This window comes from Vespa crabro, chromosome 2, assembly GCF_910589235.1.
Source record: "Vespa crabro chromosome 2, iyVesCrab1.2, whole genome shotgun sequence".
NCBI lineage: Eukaryota > Metazoa > Arthropoda > Insecta > Hymenoptera > Vespidae > Vespa > Vespa crabro.
This window is the reverse complement of record NC_060956.1, coordinates 13,459,687-13,482,972: the sequence shown is the minus strand read 5'-3', so window position 1 is coordinate 13,482,972 and position 23,286 is coordinate 13,459,687. Positions and strand designations below refer to the sequence as shown.

The window sequence follows — 23,286 nt, the reverse complement described above, 5'->3', positions numbered from 1 at the left end:
TATATATATAATATATATATATAATATATATATATATATATGTATATAATATATATATATAATATATATATATAATATATATATATATATGTATATATATATATATATATATATATAGAGAGAGAGAGAGAGAGAGAGAGAGAGTGACAAGCTAATGCAACATGCTGCGCTGTAAATCGTCATAAGTTTTTCATTTCATTGATGCTGTGACCATCTGTCTATCGGACGATCTTCTTTTTGGTATAATTTAATTGTTTCGGATAGGAGTAAAACGTGAACGTTAAAAGTATTTGTAGTAATTAACGTTATCGATACAAAAAGATATTTTAACTTAACAACTATGGCAATCGACAAAAGTTTTATAAATGTTGTGGTCTTAAGTTTTGGTTTCATGATGGTGTTTGCGGCCTTTCAAACCATGAGTAATATCGAGGTGAGTTTATCACGTGATCGTTATATTTGCGATGTTCGATTTTCTATTGTGCGCTAATAAATTGTTCGTACGATAATATATAGGCATTCATAGAAAAAATGTTTCTTATGTTTAATTAGAACTATTTCGCCGTATTAACTTTATCAATTTTAATATTTGATACTTTACCTTTTCCGTTCATTTTATATTACTTTCAAAAACGCAATATTTTTAATAAAGTAGTCCTGCTCGATATTGAAATGATTGTGAAATATTAAAGCTGTAACGAATAATTCATTTTTATGAGGCTAAAATATCGAACCACCTGTTGAACATTGTAGAATGAAGTAATAATTATTACGTGTTTCAAAGTGTACTTTATCATTGTCGTAGATAAATGTACTCAACCTATTGAAAAAAGTATTATTTTAATAACAAAAAAACATAAAAGAAAATGCATTTTTAAGAAGCTTTAAATCGTTTTTTATTAAATAACGAAGTCGTATACTTTACATAAGAATTACGCTCATATATTCGTATTTATTACATAAATAAATGTATGTATATAGATTTACTTGTTATGTAAAATGCTAAGTTAATGTCAACAATCACGTGCAAATTTTTGAAGATTTCCACTTTGGCGAAGAGTTATAATTTTCTTTCAAGATTATTGTATTTTACAATTGAAAGTTAATTATCGGCTCTTCAAAAATGTATTATTTTATTTGAGAGCGTATTAGAAATGTAATTTTTTTAATGTTATCTTTCACAAATTACAAAAAATAATTGATATCGTTTGAGTTATCTAATGATCAAGGCAATAATAGATCCGATTCTGAGTATCTCGAGAAAAGAATTTAGAACACTTTGAAATGCTTTCTGAATGATCTCTTCACAAACATTTTAAATAAAGAGAGTAATCGTATTCGTTAAACCAAATAAATCAAAGAACCAATCGAATAGATTCCAACAGACTATTGAACGCCATAAGATTTAATTAAAAATAAAAATATAATGGAGGTCGCAAATTTTTATGGATTTTGTAGTGACCAGAGGTTGTTGTCATAGTTCAATAAATTCGTTGTATTAAAAGTTAAGATCGCTTTCACTTTGGATGAATAATTATAGTGAAATATTTTATAAGTATGTTATAATAGTGATGCGAAGTAAAAAATGTTGACGAACATTTTTACAATTATGCTTTCATACTTCGTATTTAATTCACACACACACACACACACACAGAGAGAGAGAGAGAGAGAGACGCGTGCGCGCGTTATTAACAAGAATACCAACGGTGAAAGGCAACTAAATAATATACGTATACATAGAATGTTAACATATTGCGTATGGGTCACGAGATATCTTATTTTCATATTTTTTCGACTGAATCGATGACTTAAGCAACCAGAGATAAATGTTTTTGTTGCGTTACCAGGGTAATGAAGACTTGCGCGTTCTTATGACAAATGATTAGCAAAATAACTGAATGTTGACATTCCGAAAATGCAAAAATAATCAGTTAGTATAGCCAGTATATACCTATATTTTTAAAATTAATAAGTAGGAACAGGTTTGAACAGGTTATAAGATATTTATATTTTAACGATAACATGAAAAGGAATAAAAATAGTGGTAGACTCTGCAAAGTAGAACCTGTTTACAATTATCTGATAGAAAAATTTTTAACCGTTTATACTCCTCATCAGAACCTGTCGCTAGATGAAGCCATGATCCCTTAGCGTGGAAAATTAAAATTTAAGTTATAATTAAGAATAATTTATGTAAATATAATACCAAATGCAAATTAAATATGTGCATATACGCATCCTATTGCTTGCCAAGCATGCTTTTGGAGCGTTCAAAAATGTGCGGGTCTTGGGAGCGCCGTACGTAATGTGTTAAATTCAAGAAATATTTTAAAACATTTGTTTCAGTACATATTGTACATGCAGAGATGAATTGAACAAAACCGTCGATTATTTCTTGATTAGATAGCAGCTACATCGTTCAAATATCACTATTTGTTGAAATTCCAGATTTCATTATATTCTAATATTCTGAATACGTAATAAGCGAAAATTAAGTTAATTTCTCTCTCTTAATTTATCGGATTCTTGGTGGTTTATTATCGAATAATTTTATTTCATTCTTAATTTATATTTTTTTAATAAAAAATGAGGCCAATATATATTAAAAATATCATCAATGCAACTAAAATCGAAGTACGTTATTAGAATGTTATTAATGAAACAATATCAAAACACAATACATATCAATACAAAAATAATCTAAACAATTATTTTATCATTGAAATATTTTTGTATTTATTTATTGATACTCAAATATCGTTAAAATTAGATTAATTTTATAATATTATTGAAGAAAAAAATCTTCATCAATTTTCTATTTCGCTATCGGTCATTATTGATCGTTTGTTGCGATGTACCAAATCGTGAATCTACTATTGAAAAGATGACTGTTTCAAGTGATGTCACAGTCTCTAAAATAATTTACAATTTAACGAAAAATGATATGAATTATAAATTAGTTCATTATAAAATAGATAAAAGTGATATAACAATTACACTTTTCAAGCGAGATTAGAAAAATTTTAGTATGTAATACTAAAAAAGAATCATATTTTACTATGATGTACTTAAATATAAATAATATGTAAAAGTTAAGTATAAATAATGTAAAATTCATTATTTCTTAAAAAACTATTTTTCTTTGTGTAACATAGCAGTTTATTATCTAAAGTAAAACTTAGTTGTACAATTAAGTAGTGGAGAGTATCATTTATCTAATCAAATATTGAATAAGAATTATTAAACAAGTTATCAAGAAAATAATTGAAAAAGTGCGATTTAAAAAAAAATTATGATAAATCGAGAATGCTTCAGGTATCAAGTATCACTTCAATATGTTCTGTGTGAACTTAGCAAATGTATCAGTTTTTTGAATTTTATATGAAACAATTTATGTCTCATGCATGTACAACCTTCCAACGTTAATATCTCTGTATTATCTCTATCGAAATAGGGACGACGTTAGATATAAACTACACTTGCTTTCATAAATGTGAAAGTTGTACATAAAATTATAGCAGCATATTGATCTTATTGTTAGTACTGTCTATGATTGTGTCTCATGAATTTTATTAAAATATTATATAATTAATGTATAAACATTTATAGTTTTTAATAATTATGTTTTCTTTAAAAGAAAATATATTCGTTCAATCAAAATTAATTTATTACATTTCGTGTATCGTTGTTTCAATAATTCACAACCATTCAATCGATATACAATCAGATATATGTTCGTTTACAAATACGTGTTTTTTTATAGATTAGTGAAAAGTTTATTAATTTATTTATTTTTGCGACATAGTCGTATATTTTAAGATAGATGTCATCTAGTTGTCATGATTATTTTTTTAAATTGATTTTTTGTTATACTGGTAATTAAAAATATTATTTTCAAGGTTTTCGAAAATATTTTTTACAAAAATAGCTATTGTTTTTATATTCCTTTTCTTAAATTAGTAATATTGTTATTAATCGAGTATTCTTCTAAATTGGTACTATTTTGCCAAGTCTTTTTTTTTTTGTTTCGTCAAGAGGAAAAACTTTCATAGGTCCCCTGAGCCCGATACTCAAGGGAGTGTCGGATTCAACCCGCCTGAACATACTCTCAGGTTCGGATCGCCTACCGACTAAAAAACCTCCCGATGCTTAATACTAACTCGCTGAAGAGAGAGGGGGTGGGCGGTATTGCGCATAAACGTAATACATATTCGCCTAGTACCCCTCCTCGGTGAGCCAGGTCGGTATTCGCCTTGCTCTCATTCACTCATTCACAATCATACCACAACTATTTACAATCACAGCGCACTCGACAGAGGCCCACGAGCCTCCGGAGACACAATTACTCCCTACATATATACATATATACATACATATACATATGTATACATACATATTGGCCTGATCATTACCCCATGGTGCGCTGACCAGGCCCATTCACATACGTATACACATGTATACACTCACACCTAATATTTTGCCAAGTATTACACAAGTCTTACATGTTACATGCGTATATCTATAGATGGTGATATGTATATAGGGATTTACATGCACACGTTCGAACGTGAACTTCTTTCGTTCGTGCTGTGGCTATGCCTTTTGTAGTTAGAGTGGAAAGTAGAGAAAATATCGGTTGCTAACGACGGCCAATAATGGCGAACACGGCACAAATGATGTATAAACTCTTACACATAAAACAATGGTAACCAATTCAGATCCAATGCGTAACCAGAACATGAAACGCCAGGATTATATACATTCTTTAATCATCATAGATTCTTTATAAATCATTTATTTCCATTTATGTTACTGTACGAAATACAATAAAATAGAAAGTAAATATAGCAAAATGAGATGAGTGTGGATATCATGTTAATATGACATACCCTATATGATTCAATATAGTATAAAATCGATCAGTTTATCCCGATGAGCAATATTAATGTATCTATATAATCAAGATTGCCTGATAATCGACGAAATTTAGGTATCTTTAAAAATGTTATTACTGAATAATATCTTTATATTGCAAAATTATATAAAAGTAAGGTTATGGAATTAAATCTACAGATAAAAGAGTATAAATTAATATGTCACGTGTTACAGACATTAACCTTTAGAGCTCTGAATACTCCCGGCCGAAACGGTCCGTAGGGACGGAGCGCGGCTAGCGCTGACCATCACTGGGGCCGGAATACTTTTTCGCCACATTGAAGTGACTATTCAAGGCGCAAACAGTAATAAATTATAGTAGTTCGTTTGCAGAAGGTTAAATAATTAAAGACTGTTATTTTTGAGCATTAAAATTATTTATTATAAACATAAAAATTTTAAAGCATTAAATTTTACAATCAACTAAAAAACTTAATTTAATATTTACAACAGAAATTAATAATTTAGTTGTGTATGAAAAATTTCAAAACAATTATCGATACATCGACCGACATCGCGTTTTTTGCATTCGTATCGCGTATCGCTCCTTCTCTTATTCTTTACGCAAATAACACATTTTCTTCTTGTCAACTGTTTTGTGCCCGCACGATTCTCACATTTCGACAGAAAATGCCTTTCAGTTAGCCGAAACGGTAAATTTTCAGATTTGCTTTTTCCTCCTTTTGCCACGTTACTATTTTGTGGATATTTTCGTAAAATGTCTTTCATTAGCGCTAAATGAAATCTAATTGGTTAAAGAGAGGGACGTAAAGTGAGATTTCCGTAACGGAAATTCCCGGAGATTTTTAGGACCCTAATACTGCCCATCCGCTATCTAAGTAAAGCAAATTACTAACGAGTGCCCCTGTATTAATATTACATAAAAATGACTGCATATTGATTGAAAAAATCGACAAACGCATATATGCACCCTTAGTCTTGGCCGATGGCTTCAAGAAAACATATATACGGCCTTAGGCCACACGGATGACTTTCGATAAACGCATATATGCGTCCATAGAGCTCTAAGGGTTAAAAAAACTATTCGTGATATTTTCACTACTGGCATTAACATTTCAAGAATTAGTATAAATCGAAGACGGTTGTGTTGAGAAATTTGAATCTTTGTCATTAAAGGCTTTTAAACGTAGAGGATAATTAGACACTATTAGAATATATATGTATATATATATGTAAAGAAAGTATACTTTCTCCAGGTAGATTTGTCACGCATCTCATGGCCCGCCCTTCCTTTGTTTTTGTTATTTACAAATTCTTTTGTTACCTACAAAGCGAGCCGTTAAGATTTGGAGAGAGAAACTGGCAGTAAGAAATAGAACGTAGACGAGAGAAGTAGTACGAGAGTAAAATATAAAATTTAACAGAGTGAACAATAAACGTAAATTGTCGTTTCTTTGTTCACAGAGAAACATATTTCCGTTTGTCACTTCACACTAATTAAAACGAGTTAAAATAAAAATTAAGATATATATATACTATATTATCGTCAAGATATATGCACTGATTAAAGTCTATTTGTTTTGTTCACAGAATACCGTTCTAACAAGTATACATAATGAAGATAGTAATTTCAACGCTAATGCATATACTAGTTTGGCGATTCTGTACGCTGTATTCGCAACTTGCAATTGGCTAGCACCATCGTATATTTTGTTGACCGGCCCAAGGATAGCCATAGTCACTGGTTGCTGCTGTTACGTTCTTTTTATAGCGTCCTTTCTATGGCCGCATCCGGTCTTTCTCTACACTGCGTCAGCGATTCTCGGAGTTGGTGCAGCTTTTATATGGACTGGACATGGTCAATATCTTACCGAAAACAGCGATAATGAAACAATGTCAAGAAACGCTGGGATCTTTTGGGCGATATTTCAATCATCTCTTTTCATCGGCAATCTTTTCGTTTATTTCATGTTTAATAGTGAACATATCGAAAAATCAGTACGACGGACCGTCTTCATTGTACTCATTGGGTTAGCACTTTTTGGCACAATAATTTTAGCAGTATTGAGGAAACCATCTCAAAGATTAGCTCTGGGAGAAGCCGAAGGAGTATCCAGCGCTGATAAGGAACTTCATATACCCGAGCCAGCGAAAGAGAAACCTCTTTTAGCAGCTTGGTACGCTTTGAGAGACGCATTTTCTCTTTTCCTTACACCAAAGATGCTTTTTCTATCTTTTACATTCATTTATACAGGTCTTCAGCTCACTTTCTTTTCCGCTGTATATGCTTCTAGTATAGGTTTCACCAAAGCAATGGGTGAATCGCGAAAGAGATTGATCGGTTTATCAGGTATATTTGTAGGGATTGGTGAAGTCGTTGGAGGTACCTTGTTCGGTATTTTTGCATCCAAAGTATCCGAAGCTTGCGGTGGTTCACCTGTTGTTATTATTGGTTGCTTCACTCATCTCTTCGCTTTCATTAGTATATATTTGAATTTACCAAATTCAGCATCTTTCATAGATACAGATGAAAAGAGTTTCATTGAGCCCTCTTCTGTCCTCGCTATGGCGGGAAGTCTTGCCTTGGGTTTTGGCGACGCTTGCTTCAATACTCAGGTTTATTCCTTACTAGGAATTCTTTTTGCAGTAGAGAGTGCATCAGCGTTTGCGCTTTTCAAATTCTGTCAATCGGTAGCCGCGGCAATTAGCTTTGCTTATAGTAGTAAAACTGGTCTACATGTTCAATTATTAATACTAGTCATTTCGATTATTATTGGAACAACAACGTTCGTTTCAGTTGAACGAAAAATGCGAAATTCTCAAAGCCAGAATCAACCGGACATCGATCCAGCACTTGTCGAAGGACAAAGTATAGCAGATTGAAATAATTCTCTTTTGTAAAAAGATTTGATAAATTCTAAGAGAGTTATGGCAGGGTGTAATTCAATAATCGGTGTATCATGTTCAAATTTAACAATCGAATTCTTTATTGCGATATATATGTGATCATTGTTTGAACACACAAATCTTGAAATTAATTAGAACTTCGACAATAATCTATTTGTTATAGTATTGAATCAACAATAGATGTATCGATGAAGTTATTATATCCGTAAGTAGTGTTGAGTTTTCTCTTTATTATTTTGTCAGTTGATTCTTATACTATTATAAGTATTAAAACTTAAAATAAGTAAAAGATAACGCATACACACACATGTGCGGGTGCACACACATGCATACATATATGTATTACGTATACATTATGTGTAGTTTATGATTCGTAAATTTGAATTTTCTAAAATCGTATAATTTATACAAATATTTGAAAGATATTATAAATTCGAAGGATTAGATGTTATTAAATATTATTAAAATAATTATATCGATTATTATTAATATAAAAAAGATAAATGATCTAGATGTAAGTTTTTAATCCGATTAAGTTAATGTAATTATTTACAAAGAAAAGACTGTAACAGAGTGATCGTCATTTATATATATATATATATATATATATATATATATATATATATATATATATATATATATGGTGAACTTCCATAGAATGTTCAGACCAATGTTCTACAAAGAGAATCGAAAGGAATTATATAAATTTGATTTTCTTTGTAGAAAAACATTTATGCATTTGGTTATGTACCTGACGACGAGAAAGACTTTTAAGATATCTTTATTGAGCATTTTTAAGATAACGATAGAATTACAGTCTGTCGATTCAGCAAAGATAAACGAACGTACGTAATAGAGACAAAAGCATATCCACAACTTTCAGATACTGGTAACACTTTCGGAACAGAAAGTCAAAGCAAGTCTTAAATATGATCTATGTAAATTCGTTTCCGAGTTCAATGATTGATCATTGTTTACTAACCAATAGCTGGAGCCTTTTGTATCTATCACGTGATTAATATGCGAATATTTTATTTACCTTTACTGACTTGATTTGTTGAGTAGACTATAGATTTAAGGTATTATATTTACATGATCAATAAAACACTTTTAACTTCGTTGTTATTACAGTTGACTTTTAAATGGATAAGCAGTTATGTATAGATTTTCTCATTCTATACATATATATATATATATATATATATATATATATATATATATATATATTTATATGTAAAGAAAGTATACTTTCTTCAGGTAGATTTGCCGCGCGTCTCATAGCCTGCCTTTCCTTTGTCTTTTGTTATCTACAAATTCTTTTGTTACCTACAAATCGAGCAGTTAAGATTTGGGAGAGAAACGGGCAATAAGAAATAGAACGTGAACGAGAGAAGTAGCACGAGAGCGTAATATAAAATTTAAACAGTGTGAATAATAAACGTAAATTGTCGTTTCTTTGTTCACAGTAATTAACAAATAAAGAATTATTGCTTTGTTCACAGAGAAACATATTTTCGTTTATCACCTCATCCTAATTAATCCGAGAGATTTAATATAAATATATATATATATATATATATATATATATATATATATTTCGTATGAAAACATTAATATATTTAAAATGAGATAAAATATGGCAATTTGTTGCAGATAAATATATATATTTATAATAAAATCTAAAGTGACCAGCTTTTTGTCATTACATTTTGTTTAAATCATTTTGCATGGAAAACAATATTTATATAGGATAATTGTTGTAGCCAGTATAATTAAAACTTTGGTCTTATTTAAAATAAAACTAATTATTTCAGGAAAAATACTTTAATCATCTAGCTGACAAAGACTGGCGACACCTCTGTTTATCCAATGTGATTCATCGATTAATGTCGGAAGAAGAATGAACATAACAAAGTTAGAAGAATGTCCTGTAGTTGCTAAAATACCACGTCGCGCACTCGTCTTATAAATAGGACAAAAGTAAACTGACGAAAACTGAAGTTCGGATTTCAATTTCGGTTTCAACCAAATTATAGGCAAAGGATCGAACATAACTTTTGGTTTTGATTCATCGAGCGAAGCCGTTTCTCTGTTCCATCTTGAACCTTCCAGGAAAAGACCCTAAAAACAAAAAGATCAATGCCAGAAAAGAAGGATAAAAAAAATTTCTTGATGAGAAGAAATATATTATACCCTTATGTAAACTCCAAGAGGCGGTGAACTATCAACTGTTGTTTCGAATTTAGTAACTTCAAAATCAAAATCTATCAGATCAATAGGTATCTTATACTTGCGAGCATAATTCTGTAAAACGCCAGTAAGAAAGGATTGAGTAAAAAAGAAACCGGAGATCCAAAATACAACTGGTGCGTCATTATCGATCCAATCTTGTAAAAATTCTATTCTTGCTAATAGATCGTTTATGTAACTTCCTAATGGTTTCAAAGAAGAATACGATTTTCTATTCCATGCAGAAGGTACTTTACCGATACTCATACTGATAAATATTTCCTCCAGTTCGGATGACATTACTACTTGACCTTTTATGGCTTTCTGTATATTCGTTAACGTACTCTTTATAACGTTTGTTAACTGATTAAATTTAATAAGTTCCTGACGTAAAACAGTGTTCATACTATTTATATAGAGCACAGGATATTTTTCCGTAACGTATACCATATTGAATTGAGATGGCATTTTCGATAATATATCGGCAGCAAGATTATATACCGTTTCGTCCAAATCTCGTTCAACGCCTACTCCACTTATTTGTGGTTGTGTCAAGAGAACATCCGAAAGTAATTGCATTGATTCTTGATTATCTTTTGAAATATCTGCATTATCATGCAGGCCATATACTTCAGGCGTCTGATTAATAGGTAAATTTCGTATATATTCGATACAGCCTTCGTAATCGGTGTCTTCAGGTAAATGATAAATTCCACTTGGAGAGAAGGAATATCTATAATAAAATAAGTTCGTAAAAGCAAATAATCGATATTAAATTAAAAAAATAATATTCGATACATAAAAACGTATTTACTTCCTATTTGTAACGACTTCTGGATTATAGAAATTTTTTAATAACGAATTAAGTAAACGTCTGTCCTTATCATCAGTTACTCGTCCTCCGTAATTGCACTCTCCTGTTAGATATAGAAGCGCTTCGAATGGTACATTATCATAATCGTTTAAAAACAGCTGAAAAAGATCGAAATTAAAATTTTATATTTGCGTAATTACGTTTAGAGAATATTTTACCTGCAGTTGTAAAATGCTAATGCGTAAATCAGACTCATTAAACTCGTAAGGAATGTTCCATCCTAGCGGTCCAAAGTTTCGTCTTTCTTGAACTACAGCATGAAAGAAACATAAAGAAAACAAAAGACTTCTCCATTCCAAAATTTTGGAAGAACTATGAAAGAATTTCATGTCGGAGATAGGATCATTCAAATAACTGCGCAGTAAATTATTCTTCAAGCCCTTTGGTGGTTCGTTTGTCATTTTAACGCCGTTCTGTAAGATAGAAACGGGAAATTCATCGGACGGATAACTGGTAAGCCAGAGCCGAAATTTAAGGTGCGTGTTTTCTGGTACAATAATTTCATCGCAAATTCTATCCAATTCCTTCATCCAGGAAATAGCAAGATGGCAATTCTGCAAAATGACCCATTTACCGCTTTTGATACTTTCTTCGATCATATTGGTTGCTATTGGACCTTGACCTTGGCCTAATGAAATGGTCATGAGGTCTTGTTTCGACAAGCCATTATCTTCTGCGAATTTAATTAGACCTGCCATTGGATCGGAACCCGGAGAAAGTATGAATATCAAAGGAGTGACGTTACTAGAATCATTGTAAGATCCTTGAAGATCAAATGGCGGGGGCTCAACGAACGATTGATCCATATTTTCTATTATAAATATTTGGACTGCTGCCACGATCTTGTCAGGTCTGATACATCGAATAATAATAAGTTTCTCAAGATTCCATCCTTCCAATTGTTCAAATGGTGCTGGTAAAGTTTGCTTTTGCGGATTCGAGGAGTCGTAGCACCTTTTCCACATTGAAATATTTTGTTCTAACGATATCTTTAATTTTTCCATACCAGATAAACTGGAGGCTTGCACTACTTCCGACCAGCATTTATCAGAAAGCCAAGATGGTACTGGATTCGGATAAGGATTGTCCAGCGCAACTCCGCCTGTTAGCAGAAATGCCCATAAATCCTCGTTTAATTTTTCTTCGGCACGCATAAGACCAACGCACAGGATTAGCGAGAACATCAATTTATGTTTTTCAAAGAGGGAACGACATATGTTTCTGTAAATACTTGCGGTGAAATGAGAGTTAAGATATTTTATTCGTATATTTAAACTATTTGATTGTTCACTGTTGGTTATTGACATGATATAAAGATGAATAAACCATGACAATGAATACTGATACATGGGATCGACGTTACCTAATTCGGAAATACAAAAGAAAAGAACCGAGCCATGCTTAGAGACTGGTTTATAACCATCACGAGCTTGATCGATTTCGACTGCCGTTTTAGCCGCTACATCTTGTTTAGTTTCAATATCTTCCGACAAAACTTTTGAAGTGGAAAGTATTTTTATAGCTGTCTCATCCTCCAATATATTTCCTTCCGACATCGATAAGACCTCCAATATTTTATCTTCTATCTCTTTTAATATGCGTCGATTATTTGCACCTTCAACGATTAATTGATTTTTTTTTTCTTCGAGAACCGGTAATTCCTGTGCGACAACTATTCCTAAAAGCTGATCCTGCAGACCTTGAGGTGTAATCATAAAATTTAACAGTGTTACTTTTACAACTATTTCTGGTAGGTAATGAGGATTCCTAAGACGAGTCGTGATATAAAAGCGAAAATTCGAATTATATTCGAGTACATTTTCGCCAAATTTTATGTATAATACACCTCTTTGTTTATATATGTTCTTAAGCAACACAGGCTCCAATATTGCATCTATATCTTCGAGAATATTTTCTAGCAAGACTGGTGTACCAAATTGCAATGCAGTTTCTACGACTTTCACGTAGTTAGGATCGGTGAGTTTTATAACAGTCAATTTGTTTTCTTTTTCCATGTTCTTCACCCATTTATTCGCTTGATTTTGTGGATCTATCATAAGTGGCCATCGATCGGCATTCTTTACAATTATACCATTTTCAATAGAAAAATTGTCCGCAGGTAAACCATAGATCGTCCATGATCTGATCTTCACTGGTTCACCAAGGATGTCTATCAAGCTGAAATGCTTTCCACATGGAATATTTTCTCTTGTGCACGATGCATGCCATTGAGCTATAAGATCATTTCTATATTCTACGGTAAAGGCACCTAAATAAGCGACAACACCGGAAGACAACAATACATCTCCAATAACACTTTGAAGGTTGGTACCAAGAGCAACGGCTGTTTCGCTCCACCTACTTTTTTCTCCGCTTAGACCACCTAATAATTTTTCAGCTCTATCTAACTTCTGAGTACAATAATCAATCTGATCCTCAAGCTTCTTTTTCTCTCTCATACATTCCGCAAATTCATCATTCAGAGATTGCAATTTTTGTGTTACTTCCTGGAGAAGAGCTCTTTTCGCATTTAACATTTCCATTTGAGCAGCTAATTCGGCCTCGGCTTCGGCCAACATTGCTCTTTTTGGTGCAACGACTTTGATAACACGGTCATAAACTTCCATAGCACGCACCCATTTACAAAGACCTTCGCAAGCAGTAGATACCTTCTTAATCGCTTCAGGCTGAAAACTTCTGTCGTTAATAAATTTTTCACGAATTATTTTCATATATGCAGATGGAATATTATCCTTATCAAAATTCTTTAAACTGTCGAGGAATTTCATATCACTGAGCATTCTAATGGAGGCTAGCCAATAATCTTCAACAGTTTTACCGGTTTTTGGATCCTGTACTCTGTCAGGCTTTACACCTTTTAATACACAAACAGCCTCCATAACTAATTTAACACCTGCTGGTGGACTCTTCATGGATTTTACGATAGTAATATCTGCTGGTTTTAAGGTATTCAATGCTGAAAGAGCCGCCTCTAATGCAGGCGTTGCTTCGGCTAAATCACTCTCGCAATCATCTTTAATAGCTTGAGCGGCTGCAGCAGCTTCATTAGCCAATGCTTCATCTGCAGCCACTATCTCTTTTCTAGCTTCTACATTAATAGTATCTTGCTCGATTCTTATCATCAGTTTATCACTCAACTGTGACTGTGCTACTAATTTTGGTTGTAATGTTCTCAATTCTTCTTGCATGACAGCGACTTGACCTGCTGCAAAATCCAACTTTTCTAATCCAGTAATGTATCGACTTTGTTGCTTTGTAATTTGATTGATTTTTTCTCCGTAAAGTCTGTAGAGAGATGCGATAAGTTGTAGAAAACTTGTGGGCGTTACATAATATCTTCTATGATGATTCTTATAATAATCCTCGCTCGCCACGAAAACACTTGTATGAAATTCTTTACAAATGTGAACACATTTTTCTCGTAATTCTGAGCCGATATTCAGATTTTGTAATGACGTTTTAGCTACTTTTTCTAGGGCATCCTCTGGCCATAAAGTGTACCAATCTATGGTACAACAATTTATGAGAGAAGGAAACATCCTAATTCGATTTCTAAAGGCATCGCCGATCGGTGACATAGTGAGAACTATGTGAAGATTTTTCTTAATTCTTTCGATGAAAAGATTGTAAAGCATCATCGGCGTAGTCTCAATTTTCCTACCGCCCATCCCTCTCGCTACACTCATCATTTTTTCCAAAATCTCAGCCATCTCTTCAGTACCATATAAATTCGGTACATCGCCAGTATTAAGAAGTATATTTATGTCTTCGACGAAGGTTTCATCTTTTATTTGATTGTCTCCAAAGAGAAAAACTGTAGGCTTTCCGTCGCATCCAATACGTAACAAAAGTTGCTTTAAATCTTCTCGCCATTCAGTATTTCCGTAAGTTCTAGACATTTCTACTTGATACAATATATATTCGCACATACTAGTCGCTAATTTCGTACATGAATTTCGACCTGAACCACCAATTCCAACGAGCAACGCATGACCATTGTCTTGCAATAGCACGCGAGAAATACGAGAAATATGTTCGATGGCAAATCTAAAAAAAATAAGCGACATTGGTGTCCTCGATGTCATATTGTACTCTTTTAAATAATACTCCATTTTTTCCTGTAAATCCTCCAAGTTCATTACTTCGTCGTAAATCTTAGGATCAGTATCGGGTTCCATATAATTTCCGAAGAACAAGTCATGAATGTGAGCACTCTTTATTGCCTTTTCATCCTCTTTTAAGAAACTGGAAAGAACTTTTTCCAATGGTTGACGCAAGTGTTCATAACATGTATGCTTTACCATGGTGAAAAGCATTTCACGATCATCATCATCAATAAGCCTGTCGTGAAAAACTCTATATACTTCGTGTATCCATAATCTGATGAGTTTATCTGGATCTTTCAATTTTTCTCCTGGTACCAATAATATACCCTCGACCACACGACTAAAATCACGCAAATTAAAGGTATAATGACTTTTAGCTGGCGTAGGTAAAAATCTTTCAATAGCTGTAAGAAATATGTCCATGGTAGCGTTAACAATCATCTTTCCCAATCGAGAAACTTCCGGTACGAAGCCTTTTGCGAAATGCCACTCGAAAATCGAAGTAAAAATCTTACTCAATGTTGCCTCTTCGAAGAATTCTATACCAATTATATGCATGTGACGAGTCAGTCGATGAGTTACAACGTTGGAACCACCTCCCGGTGGTAGCATAGCTGCGATTAATAAAATATCTACTAGATATAATATACTCAATTCTTTCACATCGAACCAATAACCATGATCTATAAACTGACGTAAGAGTTCGATAGGTAGTTGTGCTCCGTATGTTTCCTTCAGTGGCATACTCAAATTGTCTACAAAAAGCACACACTTCTTACCCATTGCTGGCCCATAAACTCCTTTTCTTCTTCGATCTAGCTTTGAGATTACAATCTCTTGAGTTTGCGAAGCACTGGTACGTGCACTAAAGTTTATAATATTTTCGATATATTGCTCTCGTGGTAATTCTTCTAAATAATTGAGAACTATCGCTGATTTGCCGGTACCGGTTGGCCCCACGAATAGTATCGGAATATTCTTGTGTAAAAAATTCTTGATAAAGAAATATTGCATAGAAACTTGAGTTGTTTGAATAATGAGATTGCTTGCTTTAGCATGTGCTGGTAAAGGTGCCTACGAATTAGAAATATTTTTTATATACTTTTCTTGTAAATGCGTAAGGTGAAAAATAGATATTTTCATACTTGTGCTATAGTATCCATCCATGATATCCAACATCCATTGTTTCTTTTATCGTACACCCAGTCATAAACAGTATCTCTATCAGGAAATAGTTGTTGTTTCGTCAGCTTGAATGCTTTCGGTCGTGGATATTTATCTATATTACCGAGCAACAGTTTCCGAAAATAGACATCAAATATTTTCCTGCTATCGCCGGTTAATGTTGAACAAATACCCCAAATTATACAGAATAAAAGCACACATTGTAGCCAAACCGTACTAACTTGAATCTCTTCTTCTAGCATTGTAGTCAAAAGCCTTGTCAATGACTAATAACCGTAATGCTTTAATTATATATTTTATATTACTTTAACTACCAATTTAACTATATATAATTACCAAAAACATATGAAGTTCCGACGTATCGATGAATGTCATGCAGTTATATTTGATAAACGTTAAGACTGGTTCAATTAACCATTCGATGATTTCCACTATAAGCTCGAATTGCTCTACAAGTAATTTCTCTTTGAGATATTTCTTGTAAGATTCAAAGAAGGATATCCAGCCTAGCTGAGAAGGTTCCATATAAATCATTCCACATCTGCTAACAGTGGCTGGTGATGCATGTTCTAAATCGGCTGGCTCGAATATTATATTCATTTTTTTAGACATTTGAATAATTTCACCGGACATTAAACAGAGCTTTTTATTGTCATCCAGAACGGTATTCATACTTTCAATCCATACTGCATCCACTGGTCCATCAAAGACAATCCATTTTCGTTCAACCGACATAGATAGTGCAAATTCACGAAAAGTATTTGCCAATACACCATCGCTCCATTCATGAGATATCGGATCAAAGCTGCCATACAGTTGATTAAGTGAAATAGCTTTTGGATTGATAATCCTATAGATTGTTCTAAATTCTTTCATAGTGGCTCTTCTTATTCCAGCGAGATTACCCAATGATTCTGCTAATGTTTGATATGCTTGAGTTTTTCCTCCTAATGCACTGCCAACGATCATCAATCCATGACGTACTAATATTATTTCATAAATTTGTATGATTTTTTCCATGTACCAAGAAGTAGGTTGAAGATTTCTCTTCTTTAGATTAATTTGGAGAAGGTCTATAAGTTCTCCACGATCAGGTTGAGGCAAGGCAACTCCTGGAAATAGATCACTATATATTCCCTCAAACAAAGGTACATCTTGAGCTAAAAACTTTGGAAGATTCACATCCACGATCGCTCGCAAAACTATAACTGACTCGTCTCGTGTTGGATGTTTCAGTTTCAGATTGCCAGCAGCAATAAGAACAGTTTTTACTGCTCGCATACCGTAATCATAATGATTTTGTGAGCTTAATTGTTCCGAACACAACTTGTATGTATGAACTATTTTTTCAGCAAGATTCTTAGCATTTGTGAAACCATAAGAATAAAGAGTAATCTCTCCTATCATAATGTAATCTGGTACCATCATAGCAACGGTTCGAAAGAGTACCTTCAAATTATCTGGAAGTTCTTGACGTCCAGCGTAACCAGGATTCATTGTAATCATAATGTAACAACTAGGATTTAACTTTATTTCTGTACCTTCGAATATGAATTTTTCCATTTCCATACTTATCGCCATCTGTATAGATAGAATCTGTTGAGCAATAACAGAAAGAACCTCAAGTTCTATGCGATTAAATTCATCGAAGCATGCCCAAGCACCGGATTGTGCTATGCCCTTAAAGAATTTCCCCATTGCTTTGTAATCGAGACCATCGGAACAATTAAAGACTACACATTGCTTAGCTACCGCTTTCGCCAAATCTTTTGCACTTTCAGTTTTTCCAGTACCCGCTGGACCTTCGGGTGATCCACCTAAGTTTAGTTTCAGTGCACCCATAAGCGTTCTGTAGCAACGATCTGTTAAAGGTGTTATTACTAAACGTGGTGTGTTTCCAAGATACTCAAAAGCATACTGAAGTTCAGTCGTGATCATCGCAACCGTAATGCTATTGTCGATCCAATAATAACGCAATTGTGATATCCACTTAAAATCCATTACATCTCTAACATTTTCTTCAATGAGCAAGCTCACCACGTCTCTTGCATGTACATCGATCACGATAAGAACATTTAAAGTTACGCGAGCACCTGGATCCAGCTTGCCTCGAACAAGAGCCACAGTTTTTTCTATTTGATAGCCACACTTTTTCAAATAATCTGTCGTTGATTCATCTTCAAATGATTCACATACTTCATTGGTCCAGTGAATTTGATTGCAGCAAATAATTATTTGACCAGGCCAAGACAGTATCCATTCTTCGCGCACGGTTTCGAAATATGAAATTAGACTCTGCTCGGCAATATCGCGAAGAGATGCGATCATGAGTTCCTCTACTTGACACAACCATCTTTCAACCATGCCTTTTGCATCGGCAGGATAAATCTTTCCACTAAACGGTACGTATTCTTCCTCACTCGATAACATTCCGATTATATCTTCTTCTTTAGTGAAACGTAACTTATTTATACCTTCGAAACATTTTTTTAAATGCGGCTGTACTCTTTGCGGATCCTTCGTCTCCGAAAGAATCTCCAATAACTCATCGTTAGACAAGAAGAAAAATCTTGGAAAGAACAAACGTTTCTTTTCTAGGTACTCATTTAAGCCTTTCTGTATCTCTTCCAATAAAGTATTGCAAAGCATAAATTCTTGCAACATATTTGGCTTGGTAGTAGCATCTATAACCCTTGTATTGTTCGTCACATATGTCATAATATTACGCCAAATCTTGTCAATTCGTCTAAAGTTCTTAGCCTCTGTAGGCATTTGACGCATTATATCTTCGCTACTAAATATTGGTTCAAGGTACATCCAAGTAGCTTGACATGTCAACCACTGATCAATAATATCCTGCATCATGATTAGTTTTTCTTCCCAAGCTTGCATATCTCTTTCAAAAGCCTTCACAAAAACTGAACCTCTCATTGTCTGAGCTGTCAATATATGATCGTCTAATAGCACTTGAATATCATCTATTGCCGTCAGTATGTTTACACCAGTATCCCGATACAATGTTAATTCAAAGTAAATTTCGGCCCATTCACTTTTCATCTTTTGCAAGTTTTTCAACAGTGCGTGTTCTTTAGTAGCAGCAGATGAAATTTCTTCAAGTTTTTCTATGTGAATAGATAGACCGTATTCAATCATGTCGAAAAGACAACTAGTATCTGAGATCTCTATAGGTACTTTAACAATTTCACTAATTTGTTCCCAATGTCGAGCTTCTAAACCAGGAGTACAAATCGTTTGAAGAACTGGAATAAACTGTTGGAATTTTTCGACTTTAGCACGTACCATTTCAGCGACGCGTCTTGCACCAGGAATATCACTGAGCACGCGAGACAATTTGTAGAGCGTTCTCCAGATCTCGTCAACCTCCTCGCGAATCTCATCGGCGTCAAGCCCAACGAATGATCCGTAAAACCATTTTTCGTAATTCTTGTAGAAATTCAATGCAATATGCCATAATTTATTGAAGACATCCATAATAGATGACATCGCAGGTATCGTCATATATGGACTTAATTCTATCTCGAGAAGAGTCTCCTCTTCGTTAATCTCTTCTGCTTCTTTTTTTATATCCGCCATATCCTTCGATAATTGCTCAACCTCCTCAGTTGCCCGTTCCATTTCTTCCATAGTCAATACAGGCGGATCCTTTCTTTTGAATCGTTCGATCGCTATTTGCATAGCATTTATTTTCTTCTCAAAATTATCTCGTCTTGTTCGTAGTACACTTTCAAGAAATTCTTTTCTCATGTTCAACCTAGTCGTTGCTAAATCCATTATGTTTTCCATTTCTTTGGGCCACGTAATCGTACGCGAATTCAATTGAATGTCTTCATCCGTCAATGGTTGATAATTAAAAAGAAACAAAGTCAATTCGGTAGAACGTGCCAATCGAGTCTTCAAATTGAACATTGTAGTATCTCGACTTTCACAAAGATAATTATAAAGCTCCACTACTTCTTGCGTCGTTTCTGGCATTTTTGAAATATTCTCTGCTATTTCATCAAAGATAGAGCATAATTCACGATTGTTCAGTCTTAATTCATCCGCGAAAAAATCACAAATTTTTGTACGAAGTTCATGAAGTATTTGTCGCATGATATCGTTTACAATGGTGCAATCAATTTCAATCATATTCAGCGGTATCTAAATCGAAAAATATAACTGTTTAAATAATATCTTTAAGATGCTGTTTTATTATTAATATACCTTGTATCGAAACATAGATATTTCTTTGCTTAAATTGTCGTAGGACACGATCTTTTGCTCGAACTCTCTCAAAACTGGAAATGGTTGAATACTAAAGAAATCATCTAAATTCTTCTTTGCTCTGCCATCTATGATGTATAATAAATCGTCATAACACTTGAGATATTCCCGTGGGCCAGGAATGTGTGCACTGACCGTATCTAATGTATCGGTAATTAACATCAATACCTGCATATATGAATGTAAATATACATATTGCACTTACATGCATATTCTATTATTTTCATAGAATTAACATCACCTCGTCTTCATATCGTGATACTGAGAATAGAAAACCTTTTTTATCCAATTCAGGAAATAAAATCACCTCGATTTTGGGTAAAACCATAGCAACGTTAAGAATTTTATTGAAACATCTAGAAATGATAGTATGTATATCCAAAATACTCGGTTTACAACACACACTCATTGTTCCAACTTCCACTTCTACGTTCACTGTTATGAAAGGGGGTCTAAAATGAAATAATATTGCGTTACATATTTGCTAAATTAAAAATTGACGAACAAATTATCATGCTTACTTAATAAACATCAAATCTTCATAATCGCCTTCATAATAATTTCCCATTCTATACTGTATAAAAAAATTTCTCAAATGTTGTATAGTTTTCAATACCATGATTCTTAACTGTCTTGACAACAAAGAATTGACAGCTCGAAAATACTTTTCGATTAGACTCGTTGATGCGTGTAGCTCCTTTTCAAAAAGTCCCGACCATGCATACTTTTTCTCAAAAAAAATATCAGCTACGTCAGCTAACCATTTTTTTGTTAATATATTAACAGCATTGTTGCACAATTCGTTTATTTTGGATTCAATTTCCGTGGCTGCCACAGGGAATGTTCCCAAGTCTTGAATTTGTAAAATCATGGTGTTATGATATCTGAGAAAAATAATTATATACTTATAATCATAATAACTATGTAATAATATTTGCATATTTTTTACTTAAAAAACTAACTTGGAAAACCATAAGTCGCGAATATCTTTCAATATCTCGTTCGTTATAAAAAGATTATGTTCCATAAAATGATCAGCTAGAATTTTATATTGATGCCATGGTACTGGAGCACGGATGACTAAAACAGGATATTCTATAGGCATTGTCTCTATAAGCAAACGTTTTCTTTCATCGACATCCAAAAGAATATAATTGACTATGGAATAACAGAGACTCTTTTTATAATCATCAATTATTTCCCCTTCTAATTTTTTAATTATTCCGTTAAAACTGAAAAAAAATTTGTTAAAGTTTTGGTTAAACGAAAAAATTTTTATAAAAAATTCGTTAAATGAAGAATAAATTGCATTCATTGTTAATTACAAAATGTGATAGATGATAAGGACTTACTCCTCACATTTGCGTAATCTACCAATGATAAATTTTTTCGCATTCTCAATATTATCATAATTATATGGTTCTAAATGATGATCGGCAATGCATTCATTTCTTAAGTACAAAAGCCTTTCAATATCTTCGTCTCGTATCTTTCGATTTTGCTCTTCCTCAACCCGAATCATTAATTCTTCTAATTGATCTTCTATTGACCTTGGCATTTCTACTTCTTTATTTCGCAAAATCTGTAATATCTTTTGTTACTTCATGCGATTGTAAATGTTAATTATCATTATAGATTATATTAAATAGTATAATCAAACAATTTCTTAATATCGTACATACTTCCTTCCCTTGAATGTTTTTCTTCAATTTATTTTTTTGTTCCTTCAATAATTCTTTATTCTCAATATTTTGATTAGTCTCTTTCTTAGCTTTTCTACGTGACCATGTACCATCTGCCAAATCTTTCAAATTAATAATATTTTTCGAAAGAATATTTCGTTCTTGTTTGAACTTCCGTGTTATTTTTCGTCGTCTTTCTTCTTTATACAATTCAATATATTCGCGTGGTGGCATCCTTAACTTGTTTTTGACTCCAAATGGTAAACAATCTAATGGCTTTTTCTTTTTTGTTAAAATATTTACACGATATTGTGCTGAAGTTGGAGTATATATACTTCCTATTCTTTCACTTGGTTTCATATAAGTAGACCAATATTTATATGGTACTGCCTTTGTCCATAATTGATCTTTTAATAGTTTTGGATATTTAGCATATTCTAATACCTTGGTTATTTCTGTTGCCGAATTTACACTATCTTCTACTACTGGTATCCATGATATAGTTGGAAATATATTATTACAAGCAGATCTTTTATCCGTCATTTTTTATCTTTTGATTAAAAAAAAAAGAATAATAAGCATTTTTAGGCTGTCATAAAGTTATGTACGTTAGCCTTCTTTACGTAGAAAAGTGACTTACGTTAAGTTTCCATTAATCGGATGTTAATTATGACAAAAGAAAGATACAGTTTTATAAAAAAATATTACAAATCTATATTAATGAATAATTAAATATTTGTGTCAAATTTGTAATTATTATATCTCACAATATGATGATCCTTGAACTTCGGCGTATCGAACACTCATACTTATGATGTAACTATGGTGACAATATTATAGTATCGTGATAAATAAAAATGCATATATATGTCATGTATTTGTAGTAATACGAAAAATTAAAATATAAGTTGCTTTGCAATAATTATTTATATTTTAACAAATATATCTGATATTTATTTTCGATAAAATATTATGTTTAATCTCAATAATATTTTATATTACAATTTTGTTCCTTATTTAGAATATTCATTAAAAAAGTTAAATATCTGTATATAATTAAAACATATATATGTTCATATAAACATTATTACTTAAAAAT

At 32.7% G+C, this 23,286-nt stretch overlaps 2 protein-coding genes across 2 annotated transcripts; one reads left to right on the top strand and one right to left on the bottom strand.

The window, feature by feature from the left end:
- The first annotated feature begins 133 nt into the window (after positions 1 to 133).
- On the top strand, positions 134 to 9,313 carry LOC124432923 (UNC93-like protein MFSD11). Its single transcript, XM_046982262.1, has 2 exons — positions 134 to 433; positions 6,490 to 9,313. The coding sequence occupies exons 1-2, from the start codon at positions 341 to 343 to the stop codon at positions 7,780 to 7,782; spliced, it is 1,386 nt and encodes a 461-aa protein (XP_046838218.1). The 5' UTR covers positions 134 to 340; the 3' UTR covers positions 7,783 to 9,313.
- Positions 9,314 to 9,620: 307 nt separating this feature from the next.
- Positions 9,621 to 23,119, bottom strand: LOC124432922 (dynein axonemal heavy chain 3). The gene is made up of 12 exons (XM_046982261.1): positions 22,188 to 23,119; positions 21,858 to 22,087; positions 21,468 to 21,737; positions 21,027 to 21,389; positions 20,747 to 20,957; positions 20,446 to 20,673; positions 16,558 to 20,382; positions 16,182 to 16,487; positions 11,068 to 16,110; positions 10,850 to 11,007; positions 10,000 to 10,768; positions 9,621 to 9,927 (listed from the first exon to the last, which is right to left on the bottom strand). The coding sequence occupies exons 1-12, from the start codon at positions 22,728 to 22,730 to the stop codon at positions 9,631 to 9,633; spliced, it is 12,243 nt and encodes a 4,080-aa protein (XP_046838217.1). The 5' UTR covers positions 22,731 to 23,119; the 3' UTR covers positions 9,621 to 9,630.
- Positions 23,120 to 23,286: the final 167 nt, after the last annotated feature.